Source organism: Theobroma umbraticum, unplaced genomic scaffold (assembly GCF_002168275.2).
Source record: "Theobroma umbraticum cultivar Fairchild unplaced genomic scaffold, ASM216827v3 scaffold_67.0, whole genome shotgun sequence".
Lineage (NCBI taxonomy): Eukaryota > Viridiplantae > Streptophyta > Magnoliopsida > Malvales > Malvaceae > Theobroma > Theobroma umbraticum.
The window spans coordinates 7,619,480-7,643,019 of NW_018397262.1; the positions used below are offsets into that span (position 1 = coordinate 7,619,480).

The 23,540-nt window shown below is 33.6% G+C and overlaps 3 protein-coding genes across 3 annotated transcripts; 1 reads left to right on the forward strand and 2 right to left on the reverse strand.

Annotated features, from left to right (window-relative positions):
• Positions 1-1,567: 1,567 nt before the first annotated feature.
• On the reverse strand, positions 1,568-8,246 carry LOC110419141 (DNA-binding bromodomain-containing protein). The gene is made up of 9 exons (XM_021432044.2): positions 7,397-8,246; positions 6,785-6,830; positions 6,589-6,667; positions 6,437-6,482; positions 6,231-6,329; positions 4,500-4,568; positions 4,066-4,399; positions 3,691-3,833; positions 1,568-3,616 (listed from the first exon to the last, which is right to left on the reverse strand). Exons 1-9 carry the CDS (start codon positions 7,907-7,909, stop codon positions 2,168-2,170), a joined length of 2,778 nt encoding a protein of 925 aa, XP_021287719.1. The 5' UTR covers positions 7,910-8,246; the 3' UTR covers positions 1,568-2,167.
• A 3,188-nt stretch (positions 8,247-11,434) lies between these two features.
• LPXK (tetraacyldisaccharide 4'-kinase family protein) lies at positions 11,435-14,807 on the forward strand. Its single transcript, XM_021432880.1, has 8 exons — positions 11,435-11,699; positions 11,826-11,949; positions 12,546-12,779; positions 13,106-13,255; positions 13,452-13,658; positions 13,819-13,878; positions 14,137-14,217; positions 14,337-14,807. The coding sequence occupies exons 1-8, from the start codon at positions 11,527-11,529 to the stop codon at positions 14,496-14,498; spliced, it is 1,191 nt and encodes a 396-aa protein (XP_021288555.1). The 5' UTR covers positions 11,435-11,526; the 3' UTR covers positions 14,499-14,807.
• A 155-nt stretch (positions 14,808-14,962) lies between these two features.
• Positions 14,963-17,081, reverse strand: LOC110419780 (lactoylglutathione lyase GLX1-like). Its single transcript, XM_021432882.2, has 9 exons — positions 16,941-17,081; positions 16,720-16,835; positions 16,337-16,461; positions 16,162-16,226; positions 15,874-16,086; positions 15,713-15,760; positions 15,460-15,570; positions 15,230-15,370; positions 14,963-15,141 (listed from the first exon to the last, which is right to left on the reverse strand). Exons 1-9 carry the CDS (start codon positions 17,037-17,039, stop codon positions 15,109-15,111), a joined length of 951 nt encoding a protein of 316 aa, XP_021288557.1. The 5' UTR covers positions 17,040-17,081; the 3' UTR covers positions 14,963-15,108.
• Positions 17,082-23,540: the final 6,459 nt, after the last annotated feature.

Consider the following 23,540-nt stretch of genomic DNA (forward strand, 5'->3'; position numbering starts at 1 on the left):
AAAGATGATGATTGATCGTCATTCCCTGTCACCACCTTCGATCCCACCTATATATATATATATTGCTATGCTTTTTGGAACATTTTTTTTTATAATGAAAGAAAAGGGCTTTTGAAAATTTGGGTGTTTATGTATGATAAAAAATCTAAACTCACACTTGACTTGTAGCTTTTTTGAGGTACATTCAGCTGCCTAGGTAATTTCATAGCATTGGTCAAAACCAAAGGGAAATTTTCTTTTAAAAAAATAAAAAAAAATAAAAAACAAAGAAAAAGAGTGAGTTTTGACCCTATGAATGATGAATTGTAATCTTATCTCTTCATGGATTTTTCATTAAAAAAAAACTAAATACAACTTGCATTTATTATAATGATATATTTATATATAAATATATAAAAAAAGAAATTCAATTGTGTTCTTTCCTTTTTTAAATTATTTTCCTCTTCCGTAAACTGATTTTGAATCTTTTATTTGAATAAAAAAGTCAAATAATAGACCATACCCTCTTGGCTATTCAAACAAAACATGGTCTACCATGTGCCATTCTCCTTTTTCTTTTTTTTAATATTTCTTTTTAGTACGAGTTTATCAAATTTTCTCAAACAAAATAAAAAATACACGAATTACTATCGTTAAAATAGAAGATAATATTTGATTTAATGATAATATATAAATATTATAAGTTGACAATACATTACATATAAATAAAAAAATGACCTTGTTCCAAAACCCGGCCCATCAACTAACCAAACTCTAAGATCGAAGACCATATAGAAATTTCTAAAACAATCTAAAAAAATTAATAAAAAAAGAAGTTAATTGCTAGAAAATAACATTTTTGGTCCAACACGTTTTGTTGTTTGAAAAAAAATAAATGGTCATTGCCTGCCAACATTGACTCATTGCCTAAAACCCCAAAAGCAAAGGCCATCCACCCTTTATAAGTAGGTAGAGATATTCATGGAAACAATCTTTTAAACAATATTGCATTCTTTCTTGGGAGCATTGATTGATTATACCATGGCGTTGCTCCCAAATATCTTCAGCTGTTTCACAGAATCCTCCTCAGAATCTAAAAGATATATCTGCCAGGGAGATGTCTGTGTGCTTAGGAGTCATCAGAAGAAACCTGGGAGGAAGATGATGTCTTTGAACAAGCCAAAGCAAAGCCACCGGAATTTCTTGACCATTCTTTCCATGAAAAGAGCTTCAACAGCATGAGTTACGGGGTTTCGAATCAAACCTATACCATTGATCCCGATCGGGGATCGATGGTAAGTGTATGTATCTGTCACTGATCTTGGTCTGAGATCGATAGTAAATGTATGTATTTTTGTACTATTCAAAGAATCGGGTTTGAATCCCCCCTATGTGAATCGCAAAAAAGATTTGGAGATTCTTGATAAAAGGGTCATTTCTATTTTGTCTAGGCAGGCCATTTCCAATTTGTAAAAGCAGAATAGCTATATTTCAATAAGCTTTTAAGTTAGGTACCATGTAAGATTCCCTGATTCATAATACAGATGAATGGCAATTCCCTCTTTAACTGCAAATCCATCTCTGCATGTACACAGAAAAGCAGGACGATATATCAATGCAAATAACATGAACGGCAACAAAGACAAACTAAAAATTTGAGTAGCTACTTCTCATCCAGCTGTTACTAATGTACAAGCATGAACTACGTTTACATATGTAATCCATCTGATGAAGAACATCGAATCAATCGACAATAAATTCATAAAAACAATCAGGCTTCTGCTGAAAACTCTCATGATTTTAGCTCCCTCAGGTACTATATAAATGCTTGGAGTCAGAAATGCTTGTTAGGAAAAGGAGATCTTAAACAAATCTCTACATTTCATGATTATTGGCCCCTGTTCTTCTTGATTCTCCCTTCTCATCTGATAGAAAAAAGGAGTTCACACTCTATAGGTAAGACGGTTTAAGGGCTGAATCTGCCATCTTTAACTCTAATCCAAGATTGGGACCGAAATCTATCATTGAGTTTGCCAGAGCACCATCTAAGAATAATGGAAGACTTGGTAATTCCATCCACTTTCATGGTAGGGGACAAAATTTTCTACATCCTTGAGACCAGGGTAGAGCACCATCTAACCACCTCTGAGCCCTTCTCAATCGATTTTTCAGGAAGTCTACCTCACACTCAGAGCTGCAGAGCCAGATCTGGCTGCTGAGAATCAACCAGAACGCCTGACGACTGTTTCACTGGAGACCCCGGAGACTGGAATCCAATATTCAAGTCAGGAGGAAGTGTATCCTGCTTCTGCCTTGGCTGTGTTCGCGGACTAAGACCTTGCCAAGGGGACTGCAATTGGAACCTAGACAAGTCGGTTGCCACTAGTTGAGGGAAAACCATGGGTCGGTTTTGGAAGTGAGCTTCATTCATCAAGCGAACAGGTTGGGGTGCAAAAGTATGAAGTGGGAAACTGCTCTTCTCAGGCTGTGGCTGAAATTGCATCCCTGCAGAAAGAGGAAACTCCCCTTGAACTCGTGAACCTTGCGGATGAAATTCCCTAGCTGGGTTGTATAATGACTCTGCAGATATCTGGTCTTTCGAAGTGCTGGAAATTTCAGTTGCTTGCTTGAAGGCTCCAGCTCCTACAGACATCCATGCACGAGCAGCAACAGCGGCAGCACTGCTCGAATCATCTCTTCGTATAGATGGAACAGATGGCATAGCTGGTGGAGTATCAGCCGGGGACTGATTTGAAGAATTTTGTTGCTTTTGGGCCTTTTCTGCCAAAATCCTCATCAACTGAACTGGGTCATTGAGGCCCTGCTCCTGTCCATGGGAATAATAGGCAGCTGCTTTGGCCTTTTGGGTCGGAATACCATCAGAAGATGGATTCATTGCTCGATTGTTAAAACAATTACTTGAGGTTTTTCCATTAGGCAAATCTCCATCAACAGCTATATTATTTTCGATCTGCTTTGAAGATACAGCCTGTGCAAGACTCATGTTCCTTGAAACCATCTCTCTTGACTTCAAAGCTGCTGTCTCTGATTTATTTGAACTCTTCTTCTCAGTGATAAGATCAGTATTATTTTCGTTGGCAGTAGGTGGCAAGTTCAACTCAACTTGCTTTGAGACCTTGTTCTCAGGCTCACAAAATTTCCTGGGAGCCAAATTTTTCTGCTTATGAATAGTATTAGCAGGCTTACCAGGCTTTGGCCCAGCAGAAGCAAACAAAGATGGCGTTCCTTCTGATGTTGGCCCACCAGGAAAAAACGAAGATGATTTCTCTTCTGAAGCAGGGACATTGAGAGGATGTGGCTTAGCAGGAACAGGGTTCTTATAAGGTACATCATCCTTTCGAACACTGGTAGAAGGAACCGGGGTCTTATAAGTTACATCATCCTTTCGAGCATCAGCAGCACGCAACAGGGCAGATTCCTTTGGAGCATGATTCTCAAGCATTAATACTGGTGTTGGAAGTGGCTCATACTCTCCAACCCACCCACGACCAAACTTACAGCCCATAGGCAATGCTTGCTCAATCCTGCGGGAAGCAACTTTCCATGCAACAGGTCCAAGAGTTGCAGCAAAGCGAGCCAGACTCCTAGCATATGAAAATTCTGCTTGTAGCCCAACCTGATTCAGAAATAAACACAAGTGAGTACAAAGCCGATAGTTGAAGAAGACAAATTAATTTGCTTGTTACATACAACAAGCAGCTGCTTGATTTCAGCCTCAAAGGTTGTAAATATTGACTCTGATCTGACCACCGGTTGAGTGGATATGTTGTATGTCGCACGACGATTATCATCTGCAGATGACTTCTTCCCAAATTTTGAGAGGAGACCCTTCCCTAAGACAGAGAAGAATAATTAAAGAGCTAGAACAAAACCATCTCATACATAGAAGGCTCTTCTGAACATTTAGAAATGCCTGGATTGTTCCAGCCCAAGAGAGTGAAGAATAATAACACATGCCAAAGCATAGTGGCTTCACATATAGATTTGCAAGCTAGGATATAGCTTTATAATACTGAAAAGCCACTCCCCAAAATAGAAAAATGGGTTGTAAAAGGGACTTAATACCTGATGATAGTTCTTCAGTTTTCTCTAAATTATAATCAGCCAGGGAGTAGTTACCCTCTACAGGCACATCAGTATGGCTAGGCCTCTCACAAGCATTAGCTTGAATAGTGATGGAAGAGTTCTGGATATCTCCAGCAGTGGCAAGAGTGGCCCCTGAAGAGAAATCAGAACCAACAGGTTCCTGTGTTGCACGGTAGAAAGGTTTTTTTGTTTGTTTCTTTGCTATGAAGTTAGATTTTGTTTTCTGTTCTATCTTGCTGTCTTTCTCATACCGCTGTACATCCATCCTTAACTTCTCAAATTTTTTCTTTGCCAGCTCTTGAATGGAACGTGCCTTCATAAAAATAACTGGAGAGTTGGATAAAGGAAACCAAGAAGATACTAAAAGAAGTAAAATGTTTAAACAGAAGAAAGAGGAGGAAAAAACATTATACCTGTTTATGGTATATAGTATCTGCTGCATTATATTGCATTGCATTAGAGCATATTAAGAAGACATCACTCTGCATTCAAGAAAACCAGCTTTATAAGCCAATGCAGGACAAACCATGTTTTCATCCTAGAACAACACTTTTTGACAGGAGGGTTATCAGCTCAAAAACAACCAATAAGATTCATTCTCCATCAATATTAGCAACTCTACAGCACAATACACCACCAATGCCGCATTCAACACTTGAGCCATGTCAACCAACCTTTTGACTTTATCACAACATTTTTCAAGTTCCAATTTTATGCATCTTGCATTGTTTTATTGTAATCCAGAACATTTCTTAGCCAAAAATTATAAAACATAACCCAAAGTCACCAAACTGGAGGGAAAATGCACTAGCATCATATGAATATTGAACGCACTCTATTCAACCAACAGAACTAAACATTAACTACAACAAAAATCCACACTTCTATGCAAATTCACTTTCACAAATTTGTCGCACATTAATGACATATCTCTAGACCAAGTATATATTTTGTGGGGATGTGATGCTAACTGATTTTTTCCAATAACACTAACGAAGATTAAAACATACTAAAGTTGAAATTGAAGAGATTCCATTTCCCAGCTCAGTGAACAATACCTACTGCATCCAATTCATACTTGGTCCCTATATCATCATTTACACAAGAAGGCGGCAACAAAAAGGGCACATTTGGTTCGCGTATTAGAATGAAATAGAATAGAATAGGTATTCTATGAAAATAAAATAAGGTAAGAATAGAATGGGAATGTTATTATGTAGTTTGGTTGACATAATGGAATAAGATAAAAATTGTTATGAGGACCATTGAAGGTTTAGTTGGTAAAAATAATTTTAGAATAACAAAAGAAAAAATGATAAAAAATAAAAATATCCTTTATTATAATATATGATTATCTATTTTGATTTTATTTTATTTTTTAATATTAATAATTTATAATTTATTTAAAATATTAATAATTGATCTTTTAAATATTAACATTTTAAAATATTAATATTTTATTTTTAATATATTCAATAACATTTTAAAATATTAATATTTTATTTCTAATTTAAATATTATTATGATTAAAATATTAATAATTTCAATTAATTGTTAAATTTAAAATATTAATTTTTTACAATATATAATTAAAAACTTAAACTTTTTTATTTAACATTTTTTCATTTCATTTGTAAGGGGCCTTATTAATTTCAGAAGCCATCCCGCCACACATAAAATAACAAATACCATTGGAATTGGGAATAACTAATCTTTGATTTTGCACCTGAATATTTAGCTCATTGGTTGGTGCACTATCCCTGCTTAAAAGCAAGGTTCGAATCCCCTCCCCCAATTATATAAAAAAAAAAGCTAATCTTTGATTTTGGAGAATAGAGATTGCAGGGGGAACAGCTATTCCTTAGGCCATTTGGTATCCAAAGAAAGGAACAAATATTTCTTGTGAATAGAGGGGAATGGCCAAGCAAACATGCTGAAAGAGTAGAAACTAGGAGAAAGAAACACCTCCTGACAAAGCACGGATGCAAGTCAGAGGAAAACCGGAATTACACTAACTAACCACCATAAGAATTAAACCAGCAAAATCTGAAACACAGTTTGGAATTATCCCACAGAGAAACCCCATATCCCAAGTGAACTTCTTCAGCTACATCATCTAGCCTGTTTGAACCATAAACACATACCTCAAATTGTTCCTGTGTAGAATAAGACCCATTTCCCAACTTCTTCCTCACCGTGGCAAAGTCCATTGGATGCTCAATCACATCATGGTAATCAGGAAGCTGCAAAATCAATCAAAAACTTACTAAGACAAACAAAATTGAACTCCAAAAGCCAGGATCCCTAGTAAGAACAGCCTGTCAGCACTTCTGAAGTAAATTCCACTTACCTCTTCAGGATCAACCGGTTCGGCATACACACCATAAGTATCTCTCCTGCAAAAATTCATACCCAACTCAGAATTAGCAACATCAAGTTGAGGGAAAAAAGAGAGACAGAGAGGGAGAGAAAACAAAAATAAAACAAAGGTTCAACACTCACTTTTGAAGTTTATCAAGAATCAACTCCAATGTCTTCTTATCAGGCAATGGGACCCCTGATGGAGGATCCGACGGTGTCCCTAATCAAAACCAAAAGAAAAAAAAATTAAAACAAAACTCAAACCCCTCACTACTCAAAACTCCAAAACCTCCCAAAAACAAAGCAAAAATCGAAATCCCATTAATCAAAAACAAACCTGGAACTGAGTCCTGCCCTTTGGATTCCCCTTTTCTCCCTCTTCCCTGTTAAAAACCAGAACTCTCAAACTTCAGAACACCCAAAACGTTAAAAAACATAAATCATCAAAAAAATATGGAAGTTTAAACCCAGAGCGGAACCCAACTATTATCTCCCTCAAGCTGTGAAGTACGATATAGATAGAGAGAGAGAGAGAGAGAAAGAGAAAGAAAGAGATTGAGAGTGAGACAGTGACAGGAGACAGAGACAACTAAAGCAGACGTTACATGTATAGGTACACTCAAACATTCAAAGAGAGAGAAAGAGAGTTTGTAAAAGACATAGATTTAGAGAGAGAAATAGTTGGTTAGAGAGAGAGAGGGATAGATAGATGGATATGTAGAAAGATAAGTAGAGAGAGAAAGGTGGGAGCGTGATCAGATTCTGTTAGTAGTTTTTTGTTTTTGACAGTTGACCTTCGACCGTTATTTTCTTCCCCTAAATTCTCCCCTTCCCTCCAACACAGAAACAATTTTAATTTTCTTCTTCTTTAGTTTTTTCAGTGTTTTTTGCTTGCTTCAGCTTTTCTTCCTCTTTCTTGATAGATCCGTACAAATGATTCAGTACATACCTCCGCATCACCATGATCATCATCTTCATCATCATCAACTTCTTCTTCGTAATCATCACGATCAACTTCATCGCCACCGTTGATTCTTCTCTTCTTAATCTTTTTATTCCTCTTCTCGCTTTCCTCTTCTTCCTCCTCCTCTTCTTCATCATCCTCTACTTCTTCCTCCTCCACTTCCTTCCTATCCTCGCGCCTCCCACGCGCGGCAGCTGAGGAAACACCTCGGCCGCGGCTTGGTAACAGAGGAGGAGGAGAAGGCGGCTCAACTTCTTGACCTTGATTAAGCTTAAGAACAAGCTTAAGCTTCTTCTCTCTCCTTCTCTCTTCTTCCTCGTCTTCTTCCTCGAAGTCTTCGTCGAGGTAATCGTCGTAATCGATGTTATACCTCACATTTCTCCGCCGGTGACTCCGCCTTAGCTCCGACTCCGACTGTGCCGCCGGCGAACTCCCTCTTTTAGCCAGATCCGCCTTCGGCGGCCTTCCTTTCTTCTTCCTCTTCACGATCTGCCCCATCTCTGTTCACTTTCTCTCTCTATAAAAACCATCACTCACTGCCTCCCTCTTTCTCTCTCTTCTGTTATTTTTATTTTTATTTTTTCGGCTTTCTCTCTCTTGCTTTTGGTTCCATTATTTTTCGATGGTGGGCTTCGGCTTTTTCTGGAGATTTCCGAGCCTAGCTCCTAGCCTGGAGGCTCGGGTGTAATGAAAATGATTGGGACTTGGTTTGAGAGACAAGCGCGAGAGTGTGGCGTTAATGGGGCTCAGAAAGACGGCGTTAGGTGCTGCCCCCTGCCCGGTTAGGGTTTTGCGTGTCCCTTTGTCTGTTGCCCGTTCGGTCAAGTCACCTCTCTCTCTCTCCGTCTCTTCTGTCTCTCTATATATACATTCGTGGATATTTTTTAGATCTAGCGCGTGAAAACCATGTCTCATATCTAAAGATTACTGAATGATTTTAATTGTTCTAATAATTGACATTTATTTAATAATGTTGAACTTTCCTTATGGTAATCAGTAATTATTATTTATTATGTACATTAATTCACTAACTAATAATCATTTTATTTGATAAGATAAGATGGAGGAGAATGTAAAATTTTCTTAAATGAAGTTCCTTTTAAGCAAAAATGTGTACTTAGTTTAATAAATTTTGGCTACATAAATTTTCAACATTTAATTTAATTAGGGGATATCGGGCAAATAGGCTAATGCCCAAGCCATGGACAATAAGCATAATGTTACATTCCTTTGGACAATGTGTGAGTATTTATCACTTCAATTCAAAGTAAATTGATTGAAATTGATTGAATTTGATTAATTCAAATTATTATTTTTTATTTCAATGATAATCGATTAAGAAAAATAATAATTGATCGAAAGCTTGAAACAAGCCAATTTTATTATTATTATTTTTATAATATTTGATTAATTTTGATTACTTTTTATGAGAACTTAATTTATTCAATTCTTAAAAATTTTAAAATCGAATCGAATAATTACACACCTAGATTCTACTTATTCCCAAATTTTAAATTCTACTATATCTACCAACTTGCAAATTAAATGGGAATTTATTCATTTGAGAATCTCAATCTCATCAAATAAAAGGTTAGGAAAGTAAAAGGGTTTTTCCCATTGGCTTTTGGGTCAATCAAAGGCTGACTTGGCTAAACAGGTTTCACAGCCGTAAAAGGCCAAAGCTTCCAAAAGAAAGAGGAAAGGATTTCCACGCGCCGTCCAGCGCAAGTGATGAGAAACATTAAAAATTCGTCTTCTATTTTTTTCTTATTCAAATCAAATTTGAAAAAGACCTCCGAGACATTGACTATTACGCCCACTAAGCAACTGTTCTTTTCAACCTCGCAGTAGAGGACTGAATGGTCAATTCATACCACTCTTTTTCCCTTTTATTTTTTGCAGCGTAGGAATTCAATCAGGACCGTCGACATCACGACCCTGTCATTAAAACGAACGGTGATGATGGCCCAAACATCAGAGGGAAAAAATGAAAACTCCTGAAATTCAGCTCCTTCGTTTGATTCAACGTGTTTGGTGGGGTCTCACCAGTGAGGGGAATTGGGCCCACGTGGGGTCTATAGTTGATGAGAGAAATCATGACGCTTCTCTTTCCTCCAATTTGAAAAGCTGGTGTTCACACTTAAAAGTAAAATGTCTAGACCTATTAACTTTTAAGCATAGTTTCATAATAAAATCTAAAAGTACAAACATAGTTAATAAAAAATATAAAAAAATTAAAATATCTCTTTTTTTCTCCGATAATGTCCCGCCTGATGCCATTTCCATTCGCCGTCCGACCATTCCACGATCGAATCTCACCTCCCATAAGCAGATTCGACTAGATCTGGCACACTCCCCTTGGTTAACACAATTTAGCTGCGGTCGTCTAGCGCTTGGCACCTACTAGGAGTGTGGCCATGTCCAACTGGATCTAGCCATGGATGACTAGATTCAGTTGAGGGGTGATCCACCAACGAATTAGATATCTCCAACCAACCACATTATTTGAAAGAAAAAAATATATTTTAAATAAAAAATTAAAAATAAAAGTTATAGTTTATATATTATATAATTTTTTAAATTTATTAAAAATAAAATTATTTTAAAAAATATTATCAGGTCTATAAATTAATAGAAATATCAATAAAACATTACTAGCAGGATTTATATATTTAGTGAAAAATAATTTTTTGAAATAGATTATTTATTTTTTATATTAATAAATGTTTGTGAAATTTTGATTAAAACTCGAATCTAGATATTTTACCCATATATTTACCATGGCTTTGGTACACTGTCGGTTTTTACTTACTCTCTGCCGCAGTCAGCCAATTTCGGCCGTCAGATTTGTTTTGACAGGATGGGTAGACGGTGCTGGGATCAATCAGGTGGCTTCGTTTTCGTTCGAAATGGTGGGCCCTAACATAACTGTTCTGAAATGTGGTGATCCGCTTGTAATTGCATTTGTCCCCCTTTAACTACCACGGGCCCCACATGCTGACTTGGTTTTTCTAACTACAAAAAAATTTTAATTGTTATATTTTCGAGCATAAATTAATTTAAATATTGTCGAGTAATGATCCCTGAATAATCATTTTTGAATTTAAATTATATAATTTTTAAAATTTAAATTTAAATTACTAATAATAATTAATTTATATTTTATATAAATTTTAATAACGACATTCACATTTGATATTAAATGAAGTATCATAGCATATTCAAATTTGTAATGTTTTCATCAAAATTACACATTATAATAATAAATTAAAACTTATTTTATAAGATTAAGATCTCATTAACATAATGTGAGAGCTCATTCTAAATTAACACATAACTCGATATTAATTATAATAATTCGAATCTTAAAACCGATGTATTCAATTTCCTTTTGTTTTATCTTTCATTTTCTTTTTCCTTATCATATTCATGCATGGCTTAGTTTCGACCTTCAAAAGGAGCATACATTAATGACAATATAAAAAGCGAAATGATTAAGGATACGTGATTGATTATAATTCTTTAAAATTTTGTTGATTTACACATTTAATTTATATATTTTACAATAAAATCATATAAATTAATTTTTTTTATTTAGTGACAATTTAAAATTTTACATAAAAATTAACTAAAAAGTTATTATATAAAATCATGAATCAAGTTAATTATTTAATTTTAAACAAAAATTAATCATTGAAGGGTACCACCAGTCCCATCTCTTTCGGTGTGCTTTATATTTTTCAAATTTGTTAATATCATTTTAATTGTTAATATTGTTAAAATTTTTTCATTATAGTTATTTATGTAAAACAAATTTGACATTTTGATAGAATATATAAATTAAATACGTAAATAATGTTTTCAAAAAAATCATAAAATTTAATTAAATATAATCACTATATATATAATAATTATATTTAAAAGTTATTATACTGTAATGGAAAATTAAATTACAAAATTCTGAAATTAGAGGATCAAAGGTTTTCACTTTCGACCCATATCAATATTAGGCTTGGATCCGACAACAAACCGTATAATTCGACCCAACAACTACCCCTCCATTCCCTCCATAATTTCCCTCTTCCTAGTTTCGGTGTTCGCCCTTTTCGCTGCTAATGGAGAAACTGAAGAGAGCGGTGACAGAGATCGCCTACGCCCGAGATCAAGCTAAGCTCTCCGGGTTTCATCGCTCTATTGTTCCTTTCCTCTCCTTAGCTTCTTCTCTGTACGGTGTCGTTCTATCTTTCCGCCGCTCTCTTTACCGCTCCGGCTTCTTCTCTAGGCACAGGTCTAGAAAACGATTCCCCCCTTAATGATTATGTTAAGCTTAATTTAGAGTACATTATGTTGAAACTCTTCGAACAATTATTGTTTGTTTGTTTATTTGATTTATTGGATTTTTTTTTGTTGAAAGGTTGCCAGTGCCGGTGATCAGTGTTGGGAACTTAACGTGGGGAGGAAATGGAAAGACGCCAATGGTTGAGTTCATAGCTAGATGTTTATCTGATTATGGAATTTCACCTCTCATTTTAACAAGGGTATGTTTTGTTTGTACTTCTTTGTCATTGTTGTACTTGATTTTTCGTATGGCAGATTTAAAGGTGGTAAGCGGGTCTGGTTGGGTTCGGGATGGGTAAGTTTGGACTTGGATCATCGACTTCTGAGGTAAACTTGGGTTGGTTTTCTGCCTTCGGGCGAGTTGACCAGGTTTCCACGATTGGGTTAATTCTCGCAGCATTTTACTTTGCTAGTGTTTGTAGTTATCAGGTCGGGTTTAAGGTCCTGTTTGTGATGGGTCATTCGGGTTCATGTTGTTTCATGTAGGGTCATTTTGGGTTTTGGTCAAATCAAGTTTGGTTGGTTGACTTGTTTTGTAGTTCCCAACTGGGTATGCTTGGGTTCAGGGCACGTGATCGGGCTGAGTCAGGTATTTGTCACCTTTAAGGGATTGGTGTATTTTTCAGCTAGGTTGGTGGTTGGCCCTTTATAAAGGTGGTTTGTTGTTTTGATCTGGAAGATTGGTTTTAAGTTGGTTTGAGTGTATTGGACTTTTTTTGGTTTTCGGAATTCAATGTTAGGTGGCAAAGTTAGAGCTAAATCAGTATCTTAGTTGTTGTCATTTTCAATCTTGTAGGGTTATGCTGGTGGAGATGAAGCTAAAATGCTGCAAAGGCATCTACTCGGGGGACCTGTAAAAGTTGGTGTAGGCGCAAATCGGATAGCGACTGCCAATTTGTTCTTTGAAAAATACGGATATGTAGATTGTCGTGGTAGTAAACTCTTCGAGAGAACCTATCTTGACCAGAAAGTGGGAAGTCATATCAGTTCAGAGAAAATTGGTGCTGCTATTCTGGATGATGGGATGCAGGTATGGCAATTTCTTTCATGTTTATTGTGTTTCTTATTATGCATTGAAGTGTGTCTCCTAGCCTAGTTTTGTCCATTAATAGGAAATTATATGGCCAAATAACTCCTCTCGGTAGTAATTCTTTCCCCATTTCTTGCTAAGTTGACATGTACATTTTGAAGCCAACGGTAAAGTACAAACATAATAGCAGTTTCTGTTTCAGGAATAGATTTGATTGTACATTAGCTGCCGCATTTTCCTTTGTCAGGGAAGTCTTGAAGCAGAAAACTTTTTGGTTATGTAGGTATTATGCTGATAAGTTATGATCTCATGTACATGGAGGGCAGCATTGGAGCTTGTGTCGTGACCTAGAGATTGTAATGATTAATGGATTAATGCCATGGGGAAACTGCAAACTACTTCCACTTGGACCCTTAAGAGAACCTTTGATGGCACTCAAACGTGCAGATGTTGCTGTACTCCACCATGCTGACCTGGTATGAGGAATTGAGCTTTAAAATTTTCCTTTCCAAGAAGATAATTCTAATTCTTTTTAACAAAGATTGTGCAAATGTGCAACATCAATTCACATATATGGGTGGTTTTGTTGTAAATTAGCATATTTTTGCTTGTTGTGGTAGGTGGTCTATGTTAAGGAATTGACCTAAAAGCTTATGCTTCAAAATCATGCAGGTATTAGAGCAAAAGCTCAAAGATATCGAGTTAGTGATTCAGGAAATCAAGTCACTTCCAATTTTCTACACCAGAATGGCTCCCTCATATTTCTTTGAAGTGAGAAATATAAACACAAAGATGCATTTGGGAGCTGTGCATAATGCAGTTGTATTATGTGTTTCTGCAATTGGTTCTTCAGATGCTTTTGTGCAGAGGATGGAAAAGGTATACTTTTTGACATTTTATGTTATTTACTTAGAAGCTTCATACATTTTATTTTCTGGTGCAATTAACATGTGATGTAGAATGGAGATCCTCTTCATCTCTTATTTCTCCCCATTTCTGTCTTTACGTTTGTTGTTACATGGTGAATAACTTGCTGCAGATGGGGCCAATATATGTTGATCGATTTGACTTCAGTGACCATCACTCATTTCAAACTAAGGTACACTGCTCTTTCTCCTTCATTTACACTTGTTTAGGGAGAAAGGATGCTTCAATTACATTTTTAATCTGTTCATTGTGCAAGTACAAGGGATAAAAGACACAAACCTTATCAGACTGCTACCTGATGATTGAAGCATGATATATAGATTATAGTGTGTAATAATTTTTATTTTTTGTCTGCCTTTTTCATTCTTTATATCTTAGATTTATTTTCCAAGCAATCAAGTTTGTGATGTCCTGATGTTGATGAACCTAGGATATGCATATGATGAGAGAGCGACTTAGACAACTTGAAGACAAGTTCGGTTATAAGCCAATCGTTATAGTCACAGAAAAGGTTAGTAACAGAGGAAGCTTGTTTTGATGCATGCAGAAGTTTTTCCTTAATATGAATTCTTTGCACGTGAGTATAAGCACCTGGTTTAATTTCTGTGACTTCCAACGCTATTCTATCAGGATTATGATCGAGACCCACAGATTCTGAAACATTTGCATCCTTTCCAAGTTCTGGTGCTCTGTTCTGAAATGCAGATTATACCTCATAAGGGATGCAACAAGGATCACTTAAAGTTGTTATTGAGGGAGCTACTGGAAGTGAAATTATCGGGCGCAGATTGAAGTTCTGCTTTGAAGAGTCGTAGTTTGTTCTCCTCCTATGCATTGGCCGAAGGTGCCTGATGAGCATTTAGCCAACAACTTATTCAAAGAGTTTAGATCATATTTGTGCTTTGCAGGAGCACAAGACAAGTGAGATTCGGCTCATGAGTATGTAGTTGCGTTCCTGTGTTCATATTTAAAGGTTTTGGCCACATGTTGAAGGAAGAAGAGGGCCTGGAAATTGTTTGGACCTGGTTACATGTAACATTTTGTAATTTCTTTTCATTGTTCTTCAATGTTCAAGTTTCTCGTCTGCAACTTTCTGCTCTACCACCAAATCTGATTCTTTAAACAAGAATGATATCGTAGCCTAACACTTCATTTGGTAAGCATGCAAATGCTTTTCGGAAAATGGTTTCGGTCATTTTTGGTGTTTGAAAGAGTTTTAAACATGTTACGGATCAACAGAAAAACTTTGAAAAATGTTTTTACACCTCTTTAAGCAATCCTTTTAATTAATATAGCAACACATGAAACAAAAGCAATAGGATAATACAAATGATACGTTAGGCACTGGCTCCATAGCATGCCTTCTTATTCAGAATCCGTTCGAAATTCCTGGGCAGCACCCTTACTCTTTCTTCCTTCGGTTGTCCACCAAAACCTGAAGAATCAAGCCATCAGATAACGATAATAAGGTTGCTATAAAGGCAGAGCAAGAGATCCTGTGTCTAAAGAGAGGGGGGCCAAACCGTTTCAAAACCATCTGGATCGAGGAATGAAGTGGTTTTGCTGATCGGATCTGGTCCTCGTGTTATATTCCCTCCGAGTTCTTGACTAACCAGCTTAACAGCAGCAGCGCTTCGATATACATCATCTGTGTTTATAGCAACCTGGCAATAGGGGTTATGTTAGGAGACAGGTTTCTTTGTTAAAATGAACCAGGATTTGATGAAAACTGTGTGACATAGCTAAACCTGACCTGCACATATCCATTTCCTTGGGTGTACTCAGTGACATTGTAGTTATATCTCAACTCCACTGTGGTTATCTGAGTTAGGTTTGATCCATAGCCCACCATGGCAATAGCAAACTGTACAGAGGAATGCAGCAGATAACATTTGATAGATTTTCATGCATAACAAGTTCATGCACTTGAACCTTTATTCAGGCCAAGTCATATTGGCCTTCAGTAGGAACAAGAGGGAAATTTACTACAACATCAAATGGCTCACCTGCTCCTCAGGGCTGTCATACTTTTGCAGCAACTTCATGCCTAAGGCCTGCATCATCAAATGACATCAAATATGACGGATATCCAATTTAAAAGTAATCAGTAACAGGTGAAGAGATCCTTGTTATATTTTTATGTTCGAGATACACAAAGATGATCTACCTTTTCATAGAATTGGATAGCACTATCTAGATCAGATACATGAAGCATTAGTTGGCAAAGTGGTTCAGGGGTTGGAGGTCTCTGGATGAGCTCAAACATGTAGCCATCAGGATCCTGCACGAAGGCGAAAACGGTTGTTCCCCCTTCGATTGGGCCTGCTTCACGAGTGATGACTCCACCTCTGGCTCGGATCTCTTCAACCATTTTGTAAGCCTGAGGATAACAAAGATCGACAGCTTAAGACCAGTCTAAACTGATTGACAAGTTTTCGATCTCTGTTTTACTCACATCTTGAGTTGCAATCCCAAAGTGTGCAAAGGCTGTCCCTAGCTTCAACTTCTCGCCTCCATAGTCTTGACAAATAAAGCATAAGGTGTTGTCAATGTCAATTGCTGCAATGAATATCAGTACAAAAGAGAAAAAACATATAGACAAAGTGACCCAAAGATGTTGGAAAGCATACTTTGTCTCAGCTGCAGGACAAAATGAGAGTCTTCGGGGCCAAACCCAAGGACAGCATACGAGTACTTTTCATGTGGGATATCACTTTGCCTCAGTACTTGCATCCCAAAGTTCTCAGTGTAAAACCTGACATTTGAGAAACCATACTAGTTAAAATCACATGAACATGAGACATGATTTTCATGCAAGAAACTTATTCATACGATTAAGATCGCTAATACCAATAATAGCATTAAGCAGCAAGAATTTATACGAATTTAACGATACGATTAAGATTATTAACTCCGAAAATAGCATTAAGAAAAAAGAATTTATATGTACGTAATATAAGATTAAGATTACTAATCCTGATAACAACATTAAGAAACAAAAATTTATACGTACTTAATAGTACGATTAAGATTGGTAACTCGGATAACTGCATTAAGGAACCGGCGATTATCTTGTTGCACCCATGCTAGCAAATCATCACTAGGAGAAGCAGCAATGCTTGATCCAATCTGAAACAAAAAAAAATCATAACGTTCTGATAACGAACATCAAACTTCAAAATTTAACTAATACTTAAAGATTTTGAGCATGATAAGAGTTCCAAGACAGCTTACCAGGGAGAGGAACAGTAAAAAACAATAGGTAAATGGGTTCGAACAAGCCATTTTTAGCTTATAAGCTACAATCTTCTGATATGTAAATGTGGCATCCATAACCTTTTTATAGTAATTGATTAGTTTGAAACTTCAACTCTTATCTGAAAGTCAGACAGTTGACCTTTGTCTCATTGTCAAGATGTTTGATCTTTTCTGTTTTTCTAGATTAGCTAATTTTTTTTGTGACTCTTTCTTTGGTCTTCTTTCCTTCTAGATTTAGAGACAAAGACTTGATATAGCAGACTGCAGAGAATTCCTTCCAATACTACGTATTTTTTATAAAGTTTAGGTGTTTGCATGCTTTGTTATTTCATACTTTTATATCATATAGATAAAAAAGGATTTCGAACTTTAATATATAAGTAAGATAATCTTTTGAAAAAAGGATAATGATTTCGTGATAAAATGATCTCAAAGTCGATCCACACGTAACTCGCAATGAAACGTTATGAATTCGAGTGTAAAAAAATATTATAAAATCTTATATTAATAGATAAGAAAGAGATTCTAAACTTATAAATATATTAATAGTTTAACTTTTCGAAAAAATGATAATATCTCGAGGCAGGACTAAACCCAAATTGGAGCAACTTTCAGGTGAGATTAAGGCCCAGGTTTCATTAAGGGCTGTACTTCATTTTTGTGGATTATTATTTGGCTATCTTAACATTGCAATGTTGGATGGTAGCATATGAAATTCTTTTATTACAAATAAGTAAAAGATTTTGAATCGGAAAATTCATTCCATAAATCTCATTTGTTTATTTCAAGATTCAAACTTGAGATTTTAAAATTGAAATCTCAATTTGTAACCATCAAATATTTTGAGATGATATAGTTTTAAAAATATCAAGAATTTGAACCTTTTTTTCTTGTAATAAAATAGTGCCCATATTGTTGAATTGTCATGCACAATTAAAAAAAAAAATCACCCATATCCGACTTTGATATTTCAATAAGATAGCCATTTAGGAATTAGGTTATAGCTCCATAACAAAATGATATCAAAGTCAATCTATACCCGGATTGCAGTAAAGACGACGTGAATACAAATATGAAAAAATAATATGAAATCTCATATCAAATAATTAAAATGAGAAGTTCTAAATTTATAAATATGGACGTTGTATATTTTAATAATTTTATTTTTTTGTAAAAAAAAATGTTAATGTCTTTATCAATCGAATATTGCTGGTTGATATCAATCGATTATAGTTTTAGAAATCTCAAGAATATGTCTCTCTTTTTTTTTTTCCATGGTTGTAAGAAAATGGGCACCAGCCTATTAAATTGACCTGCACATATAAGATATGAACTCCACAAAGGCAGGCTTAAAACAAGACAAAACAGATATTAGCTTCAAAGAGATAAAGACAAAAATGAAAAAAATTGAAAAATTGTGATAAGTGAGCAAATCAAATCTGATCCTTTCACACATTAGGATAGGAACTTGAGTCCTAACTCTCATGGTTGTAGCAGCATCACCATTGTTCTTGCCTCCTTTCACGCAAACTTCTGTGTCCTTTCACACTAATTTCTTGATTTTATTGCCTAAAGATTTTATTAATTTAGTCATAAAATCTTATAAAATATTGATTCAAGATGATATGTAGGCAAACATGTATGCATTATATTTGGGTTTTTTGTAGAAATTATGTAAGTTTTAATGAAAGTTATATATTATAAAATTATAAAAACATATATCAAGTATCTATTTATAGATTTTGATTTTGAAAATCATTATGTATTATATATTTTTAAAATTAGAAGAATTTCTATGTCGGTTTAGAATTTGTATATAATAATTTGACATGTAAATTATTCGTTTTCTTTACCAAAATTTAAAATGAAAACACTTGAAAGTTCGATTACGCGTTGAAAATTGATCGTTTACTTTTTAAAAAAAAGATCAAAAATTTTTTTTTGATATATTATGATTGAGAATTTGAATATCTTTTCTTAGTTGTTTGACACCCAAATTTTTGTTTGAATTTTCCATGCTTTTGAGCTCGAAAACAAGAGGATGACCCATTTGGCCTTCATTCCTTTTAACTCAGCTTTGGTATAGCAGTCTGGAACCACCCATTTTGGTGGCGCACCACGTTATCAAATAGATAATCATGGTCCCACCAACTGTCGGCTGGGGTGCACCCGAAGGTCCCCACCGGCTAACCACCTTGTGGGTCAAACATGGGGTAGTGGGTTTCGCCGGTTCTACAATTTGTGAGTCATCACAGTCAGGCACCATAAAGGACAATCAGCTGTAGGTCAAACTTGTTATGCGTCATCACCATGTTCTTCCTCATTTAGCAGCTGGCCCCTTGCTGTTAGGGAAACCCTTTCCCACTCCCAAATTCTTACACTACACTTGTTTTTTTCAACATTTTTTGGATTTAGAATTACACGGTTAATGAATTTCAGATACGATTATAGAATTTCAAATTTTCATATTATTTTTATTTTAATATTTTAGAGATTAAAATTATACAATAAAAAAATTTAAAATACGATCAATCAAAAAATTTTAAATTCTCGTATTATTTTTATTTTAATATTTTCGGGATTAAAATTATGAAGTTAATGAATTTTTTATAAAATAAGAGAATATTGTGAAATTATAAAATGAAAGCGAAATTTCGTCTTCCTTGCAAGTCGATACTTAGTTTAATGAATAAATTAAAAGTAATAAGCCAATATAAAATAAAACATGTTTTGTTGGATGGCTTATCTAAGTTTTAAGGTCAACAGTGTGAATACAAAAGAAGTTTTCCAGCTGATTCCTATGCTTTGCCTGCCTTATTCTAGCTAAAATTTAACATAATAGCTAGCTAACAAATCACAAGAAAAGAAAAATATGCAATTGACATGTGCATTATTTAAATTAATTATAAAAAAAATAATGTTTCAAAATTAAATCGCTTTGATTTTTTTCTTTGATACATTTGAATGAGCCGATTGAAGGAAAGAGAAGAAATTCGAACCTTAGACTTTAACCTTCCTTTTGATTCAATTAAAATTATACATATATGACATGTATATATGCAATGAAACATTTGTTACGTACGGTGCTTACAAAGTGAAATCTTTGCAATTTAATTTTTTTTGTTATATTTAAAAGGAATCGATTTTAAAAAAAAGAAAAAAATTCAAACTTTAACTTTAATATTGTTTTCGAAAGGAATGTTAACAAGTAAAGTACCGGTTATTTTTAAAATACTCTCCACCGAAACCGATTATTTAATACATGACCTATGCATATATTTTCCTCATCAAATAACTTGAAAACTAAACGCTAGCCAAAGCAAATTAGAGTGCCCATATCTACCAACCATAAAAGTGCCATACTAACAAACAAATTGAATAAAAAGATGATGCTTAATAGGTTGAAGAAGAATTAATTCAGTTGAAAACTAACAGAAAAAACCCCATAAAATATTGAAAAAAATACATAAAAAAACAAAACTTAGGAAGTGGGTTGAGTATGGGTCGGTGCCCTTCAACCGAATAGGAAGATACCAATGCTGGCCTTCAGCAGAAAGAAAAGCTGTAAAATATATCTGCATCAAGACTTTCTCCAAATTCCACAACAATGGAAAATGGGACCCATATTCTCTCTGTCTTCCCACTTGGTTATTGTCTCTCTAGGATGGGATCAATGTCTCCATCTACATTCAACTAAGCTGACCAAGTTTTTTATTAAAGGATGATACTGTTAATTCTTGAGTCTACAATGATATATACATTCACACAACTTCCATTTGTATTCCCTCACGAAATCATGGGTATTAGTTTTAATTTCAGAGTTTTTTAGTCAAATTTCTTACAATTTTGGGTTTCGGAACTCATTTCTTTATATATATAAAAAAAATTAATACATAACATTATAATTAAGATAACTCATACGTACGTCACGCTAAATCTAATCATATGCATTTCGATAAAACTGAATTTTAAAATGTTTTAATATTAATCCTATAAAGATTAAATAGAAACTGATTATACTCTTAAGAAAGTGTCAGACAAATATTTATTCAATAAAAAAAAACCTTCTGTATTCACAATTTCGATCAAAATCTGTTTAATAAATGATATCCGATAAGATAAGAGAAACAATAACAAAAAAACAAAAAAAATAATGAGATGATAATTTTGGTCTAACAAAAAAAGTATGTTAGGGAACCCTTCTACTCCAAATTCTTACAACTCCTGTTTTTTTCAACATTTTTCGATGTCGAATTGCACGTTAATGCAATCACAAAAATTTCAAATTCTCGATTACTTCTCATCTTAACACTTTCGAGATAAAATTATATCAATTAAAAATTTTACAACAATCGATCAGAGAATTTTAAATTCTTGTATTATTTCTTATTTTAACATTTTCAAATTTAAGTTTTTGCAGTATATAATCAAGAAAATTGTGAATTTTATAAAGCGAAAGCTAAACTTTCGTCTTCCTGCAAGTCAAATAGTTAATTTAATGAGTAAATTGTTTTCATATATAGTAAAAACCCTTCTTGATCATTGCTTGAAGGACTTAGAAAGTAATAAGCAATATAAATAAAACATGTTTTGTTGGAATGGCTTATCAAGTTTTAAGGTCACATGTGTGAATACAAAAGAGTTTTCCAGCTGATTCCTATGCTTGCCTGCCTTATTTCAGCTAAAATTTAATAAATAGCTAGCAACAAATCACAAGAAAAGAAAAAATATGAAATTACATGTGTATATTCAAATTAATTATAAAAAATATATGTTTCAAATAAATGTGATTTTTTTGATACATGAATGAGCCGATGAAGGAAAAAGAGGAAATTCGAACCTTAAACTTTAACCTCCTTTTGATTCAATTAAAATTATAATATATGACATGTATATATGCATGAAACATTGTTAGTACAGTGTTTACAAATGTAAATCTTTCAATTTAATTTTTTGCTATATTTTAAAAGGAATCATTTAAAAGAGAGAAAATTCAATTTTAATTTAAATTATTTTTCGAGAAGATTAACAAGTAAAGTACGTTATTTTTAAAATACTCTCACCAAAACCGATTATTTAATACATGACATATGCATATATATTTTCCTTATCAAATAACTTGAAAACCAAACGTTAGCCAAACAAATAAATGCCCATATCACCAACCATAAAAGTGCCATACTAACAACAAATTGAATAAAAGATGATGCTTAATAGGTTGAAGAAGAATTAATTCAGTTGAAAACTAACAGAAAAAACCCCATAAAATATTGAAAAAAATACATAAAAAAAAACTTAGGAAGTGGGTTGAGTATGGGTCGGTGCCCTTCAACCGAATAGGAAGATACCAATGCGGCCTTCAGCAGAAAGAAAAGCTGTAAAATATATCTGCATCAAGACTTTCTCCAAATTCCACAACAATGGAAATGGGACCCATATTCTCTCTGTCTTCCCACTTGGTATTGTCTCTCTAGGATGATCAATGTCTCCATCTACATTCAACTAAGCTGACCAAGTTTTTTATTAAAGGATGATACTGTTAATTCTTGAGTCTACAATGATATATACACATTCACACAACTTCCATTTGATTCCATCACGAAACCATGGATATATAGTCTTAATTTCAGGGTTTTTTTCGTCAAATTTCTTAAAATTTTTGGTTCAAAACTCGTTTCTTATATATATATTATATATATATATATATTAATATAATATATAAACCTAAATAGATGGTACATAACATTATAATTAATATAACTCATAGGGGTGAGCAAATGGGTGGATTGAATAATTTGGTCCATCATATCTAAAGATCAAATGGACTAATTAATTTTAAAAAATCGATAAAAACCGATCAAATATAAGGAAAGACCAAACCAATTAAATATAGAATTGGTTTGGTTAATCTAATTTTGGATAAAAATTTTATCATTTTTTTTGTAAATTATAATATTAAAATTTATAAACTTCATTCATAATTATATATATATATATGAAATTAATAATGTAACTTATATGTTGAAATGTTTAATATCAAAGTTTGTATAAATAATAATTAATTATAAATGATGTTATAAAATCTAAGGTGATGACGAATAAATTTATTAAGTATAATCATATAAATAAAATTTTTTATAAGTTATAATAATGCTTATATATAAATTAAATATATGTATATATATAATATATTACTATATTATATATATAATTAATGATATAAATTATATGTTATAATGTTTTATATCAAAGTTTATATAAATAATAACTAATTATAAATAATATGTTATAAAATTTAATGTGATAACAAGTTATTAATTTTAATCATATAAATAAAGTCTATTATAAATTATAATAATGCTTATCTATAAATTAAATATATGTATATATAATATATTTATGCAATTATTTATACATATATATTTATAACATTTTATATTACGAAACATTACTAAGGTGTAATAATTATAATATATTAATATGTAAGATCTTTACTATTATATATTATCATATTAACATATAACTTGTAATTTCATATTAATACAAATTTATAGATAAATAAAGAAATATATATAA

Coding starts and splice junctions, on each gene's coding strand:
- LOC110419141 (XM_021432044.2), bottom strand. CDS start 7,909: ATGGGGCAGATCGTGAAGAGGAAGAAGAAAGGAAGGCCGCCGAAGGCG. Junction 6,483..6,588: donor ATTCTTGATAAACTTCAAAA/GTGAGTGTTGAA, acceptor GAATTTTTGCAG/GAGAGATACTTATGGTGTGT. Junction 6,330..6,436: donor AACCGGTTGATCCTGAAGAG/GTAAGTGGAATT, acceptor TTGATTTTGCAG/CTTCCTGATTACCATGATGT.
- LPXK (XM_021432880.1), top strand. CDS start 11,527: ATGGAGAAACTGAAGAGAGCGGTGACAGAGATCGCCTACGCCCGAGAT. Junction 11,700..11,825: donor GGCTTCTTCTCTAGGCACAG/GTCTAGAAAACG, acceptor TTTTGTTGAAAG/GTTGCCAGTGCCGGTGATCA. Junction 13,659..13,818: donor TTGTGCAGAGGATGGAAAAG/GTATACTTTTTG, acceptor AACTTGCTGCAG/ATGGGGCCAATATATGTTGA.
- LOC110419780 (XM_021432882.2), bottom strand. CDS start 17,039: ATGGATGCCACATTTACATATCAGAAGATTGTAGCTTATAAGCTAAAA. Junction 16,087..16,161: donor TTGGGATTGCAACTCAAGAT/GTGAGTAAAACA, acceptor TGTTATCCTCAG/GCTTACAAAATGGTTGAAGA. Junction 15,142..15,229: donor ATCCAGATGGTTTTGAAACG/GTTTGGCCCCCC, acceptor TTGATTCTTCAG/GTTTTGGTGGACAACCGAAG.